This window comes from Ylistrum balloti, unplaced genomic scaffold, assembly GCF_031769215.1.
Source record: "Ylistrum balloti isolate Yb309-2 unplaced genomic scaffold, AGI_CSIRO_Ybal_v1 Utg370248, whole genome shotgun sequence".
Taxonomy (NCBI): Eukaryota; Metazoa; Mollusca; class Bivalvia; order Pectinida; family Pectinidae; genus Ylistrum; species Ylistrum balloti.
The window spans coordinates 1,339,095-1,344,166 of NW_026782199.1; the positions used below are offsets into that span (position 1 = coordinate 1,339,095).

Sequence of the window (5,072 nt, forward strand, 5' to 3'; positions counted from 1 at the left end):
ACTATCTAGTCTCGCGTTTTATATTAGAACCCATATCACCGTAGGAACATAAACAATATATAATACCGATAACCTCTTACCTTCTGGTCAGTCGTGGTCCAACTCTTTGTCCATCCGAGGTCATCAATCACTCCTATCTGATCAAGTCCAGTCCGTTCCTAGCCGTGAGTTGGTCCGTTGATTGTGTTTCGGATTTTCTCTTTGATAAACGCTGTCATGTTTAGACAACGTTTTCAGTATAGTACATAAAGGGGAGGCATATTGTAGAGACATCTGAGGGACGTAGGTATTCGATGCGAGTTCGTTCCATTGCTAAAATGATCATGTTTTCGAGAGAAAGTAAAAACGGGGAAGAGACTGATTATTCCTGCAATATTCAGTAAGAAGGATTTCCATAATTTCTATAAAAATAAATATAATCTGGCCTTACACCCCTACCTAATCCATTACCCTAATCCTTCAAAATATTTCGGAAAGGTACTCATCCCCCATAAACCTAAGGTAGACCTTCGAGCTGAGGCTAGCTTTTGAGGACAGGTCGTTCAGGCAGTACTTTCCATGATAAAAACATACACATGTTGAAATAGTGTTATGCAGCTATGAAACGAATAATAGAACATACATGCGAATGACCCTGCATCTAAAAATCCCATTACCTGCTCTAATCCCACTATTGACTCCAGCCGCGGTCCACTGGTCAGAAAATTGTGTCGTATTGTGTATTCGGTACGTCATGGTGTTCCGGTCTTGCCTTTAAACCTTCCTGACATAAATTGTACAGGTTTACGATCGATGATATTGAGCTGTTACAAATGGTTATCGATTCCAGGCGTCACATGCGCGTCATAACTTGCATTCGCATAGAAAAATAAATCTTGATCGTCATTTATTACTGCGCTTCGTCGTCCAGTTGATAGTCCGAAAACAGTAAATTTTACCACATGATAATTTTATCAATTGTACACCATGATATTATCAAAGTGTGTATATCGGTATGAACTTCATGTATTGGGGAATTTTATTTCTACTACACTCCAAAAATTGCACAGAGGAAAAGTTATAGCGGTTTTTTTTTCGGATCAAAGACGTTAAAACATCACAGTGTACAATCCAAGACAAAGCAGTTGAGTCTCAGTCCATGTAAAGTCTAACACAGAAACTGCCCTAGTGATATTTACAAATAATAAGCTATTTTTAATTTCGAAAACCAATGTTTCCAGACTACAAAGTTTCTTTGGTAATGGGCAGCAATGAAAATCGTTCGAATCTCCTAATAATTGAATAAGTCAATTAATTAAATTAATAAGCTTTAACTCGATCACGTGTAACCTGTAACCACACTGCGTGCTGAAGGCCGTGTCATATATGTACGTCCCTAAATTTATAAGAAACTTCCTGGTGAGCACTTCATTCCGTGACAAACATATTTTAATACCGAGGTGAGACCTTTTTCTATAGACCTTGAAATATGATAACATTTACAAATGAACCACACGTAATAAGATATGAAATATGACGAGTTTGCAGTAAACTCGTATATCAAATTCGTGTCCTTATACTTAATTACCATAACCCATTTTAAAAGCGACCCAAGAGACTAGACTGGCTACACAGACCAAAATTTCTCTCATCAGAAAACACAGACCAGAAAATCCCTCGATAGACCACACAGACCAGAGAATCCTTCGATAGACCACACAGACCCGAGAATCTCCATATAAACCACACAGACCCGGGAATCCCTCGATGGACCACACAGACCCGGGAATCCCTCGAAAGACCACACAGACCCGAGAATCCCTCATAAGACCACACAGACCCGAGAATCCCTCATAAGACCACACAGACCCGAGAATCCCTCGATAGACCCCACAGACCCGAGAATATTTCGACAGTCTACAACAAAGTTTGTGATTAGGTAGACAGAAAAGGTCAGAGAAAACCAATATCAGGAAAGTTAGGCGGCCATGATTAAAACAGTGGTTACGCGTCATTTCAAGAGCTGACCTAATTTATTTATAATTTGATAGACTAGCCTGTCAAACTGCCGCATAAATTCTTAATCAAAACAGCTTAATTACAGTTTGAAATTGTTGTATAACATAACAAATGCATTCTGCCATCAATCTGAATTGTAGATTCGATTTAACACGATCTGAAGTTTGTATAATCTATATGTATATTAGAATCCGCTAAACTATGGAAAGAATCTTTAATTTTATTTATCATTTCAATGGTTTCTCGTGGTTTGAATTTCTTGGTTAATCCGGGCAGTTCTCAATTAACTGCAATCGGTAAATCAATACAATCTGAATGTTATATCCTTGAAAATGGTTTTCTAAAAAAACGTTAACGAGTCAATATTCAGCTTTAAAGGTCTCGGCAAAATACCTACCATTAACAAGACTCGCACCCTATCGGGTTATTATGTCGAGAGTTATTATAGATAATTTACTTCAACATTATAGACGAGATGACTTTACAAATTTTTTATCGATTGTCTGTAAATCACACCGGTGCAATCAGAGGTAAATAATTCATAATTAGATCAATCAACGTATTGAATAACTTTCATTTCATTGTCCTCATTCACGTTATAAAAAGTATTCGTATTATTTATATGTGTTTCAATAATTCAAAAAAGCTGCATCTGTATGCATTGAAAATCGAAACCTGAAAGCACGGTGTACTTACAGACGAGCGGATGTAAAGCTAAAAAGGTTTGTGTAAATTTACAATCAATAGACAAACAAATAATAAAACAATACCATGTTATCAAAGTGACCACGTGATTCCCGATATATCTGAATGTCATTAATCTATTCACCGATAAATTGAAATTATTTAAGTAAACGAGGCTTATCAATGACTTAAAAAGACGTATAACAGGTGTCCCGGTACATCTCATTGACCTGACATGATGTATCATTTGAGTACAGTACATTGTACACAATACAAGGGGTCACGTACCCTTCACATCCTTAGCGAGATGTAAGGGAGCGGAACTCGTAATTGATTACATAAAGACAAACATGATGTTTAAATTTTCTTTTTCATTTTTAATGAATCACAGCGACAGCCATTTATAACAAGTTACTGGTTATAAATATAATATCTATCAACAATCAATCTAAGATTTGTTTAAATGCATACATCCATATTACCCATTTCCTGAATATCAGTCACACTTCCGGTACATCTCTACAGATTTCGTTCGCTCTTTCACACATGTTTACTAGTCCCAAATAGGATCAAACTTTGGTTGTCCCCGACAGAGGCATCGGTTATCTGCCTCTGGCGAATAAATGCTATAGATAGAATGTTTGCATGGATTGACGGTTGCCAGACGAACCAGTCCGAGAACTAGTACTCCGATCGTCCATAGGAACTTTTGACTGACTCCCTGCCGAGGAGTCACGACTGTTTTTCCTGTTAATTTTTGGATCACTCACTAATTTTTGCAACTCCCCTCGACTTGAGCCACTGGACGAGTCCTGAATCTGTTGATTACACTGGATACGAATCATCGGTGAAGACTCTGCCCGGTGATACCGGCGGGGAGGAAGGGGAGGGGGGTCGGCCTTCTGGGCCGAGGGAAGCTGTCCAGCGCTTTGAGAGGACGCCATTACTGCACCTACTGAATGTCTGTGTTGACCAGCACGGTTGTGGACGGGCGAGTTTTCGTCTCCAATATTAAAAGCGGAAGTGGGACGATAGTACTTACTGTTTTTGTACGCTTGTTGGCCCCTTTCAAGCATAGCCAGTCGAGCACGGAAATCGTCCAGAGGTTCATATGCAGGCTCCTCAAAATAACTTTCCTCGTCAGAATCATATCCGTATTTTTGTTTTGGAGGGAGCCTTCCATCCCTAATGTACTGATACAGATCGTCCATCTCGTCCATAAGGACATCCTCGCGACTCTTCGAACGTTTCACGAGTGATTTGGCATTGTTTTTTCTGTTAATGGTGTTGTTTTGTTGTGTGAGAGAGTTGAGATCTTGGGTCTTCTTCCGTTTGACAGAGTCAGGTACAGCTACAATCAAGTGTATCGTGTTGTTGTAATTTGCAATCATTTTGTTACACTTTGTCATCATGTCCTTGAAAGACTGACTCTCCTTAATTTCTTCCATGTTTTGGACTGAGTTGAGTTTGAGGGGAACCTCTGTAGGTACCGGAGTGATTCGTATATTGTGTTTATCTAAAGGACACAGGAATGCCGTTTCGTCGGTATAAGCCCAATTCAGTCTCATGTACCCTGTGAACTTTGACGTGTCCACTTTCGGCCACACGCCCATGACAAGTTTCACTGTTAATGGAAGACGGAACATTTTAACGATGTCTTTGAACATGAACACACCTGACACATCACCGGGGTTGGCTATTGGTGTAAAAGTCCCTTGTTGGTCAAAACTAAGGTACAGAACTACGCCCTTTGAGTCCGTACACCGGAGAAACTTTGTCCGATCTCCTGGGCCGTTGACTGTTCCCGAGAGAGAGAGTTGTTCACCAGCTGGAATCACTTTAGATTTATCGAAAGTTAATTTACCATCTTCATTAGTCATATAACCTTTAAGATTTTGTCTGACTAAACACTTACTTGGAAACTCCCTGGCTAGTCTATAAACACTGTCTATTGGCCTCGCGGACCGTCCGTCCTCGGACAGCAGCTCGAACCATCCGTTGTAGGTGATGGGGATGCTGAGTCGTTGGTCAAGGGGTACAACCTTACTCGTTCTGCCGTCTCGAGCCTCGAAGCGAGTCAGACTATGCGCTAGCACTTTCACGCCTGTCTTTATAGAATGAACAACAACCTCCTGGTGAAATTTTCTCAGTGGTATTTTAGATACGCCTAAATTGTGGAATTGTCCCTTTGTAATTTTCGCTACCACCGGTACATCACACTGCATAAGTACATCCTTGAGAGGAACTTGGGTGGAGTCCCAAACAGGGGCCGGGAACCCCGCCATGTCCGTCGCCGTAGCCATCTCCAGCGTACTCTGGTAGATCGATTTGTCCACCTCGTACGTGTTGCCGTGTCTATACTTAGACGTTTTCAGTTTACCTGTATGCAT

At 40.4% G+C, this 5,072-nt stretch overlaps 1 protein-coding gene across 1 annotated transcript; it reads right to left on the reverse strand.

Moving 5' to 3' along the window:
- Positions 1–3,308: 3,308 nt before the first annotated feature.
- LOC132552479 (uncharacterized) lies at positions 3,309–5,072 on the reverse strand. The gene has a single exon (XM_060216654.1). It carries the CDS (start codon positions 5,070–5,072, stop codon positions 3,309–3,311), a length of 1,764 nt encoding a protein of 587 aa, XP_060072637.1.

Excerpts from the sequence above, each read along its gene's own strand:
- LOC132552479 (XM_060216654.1), bottom strand. The coding sequence starts at position 5,072 with ATGCATACAGGTAAACTGAAAACGTCTAAGTATAGACACGGCAACACG.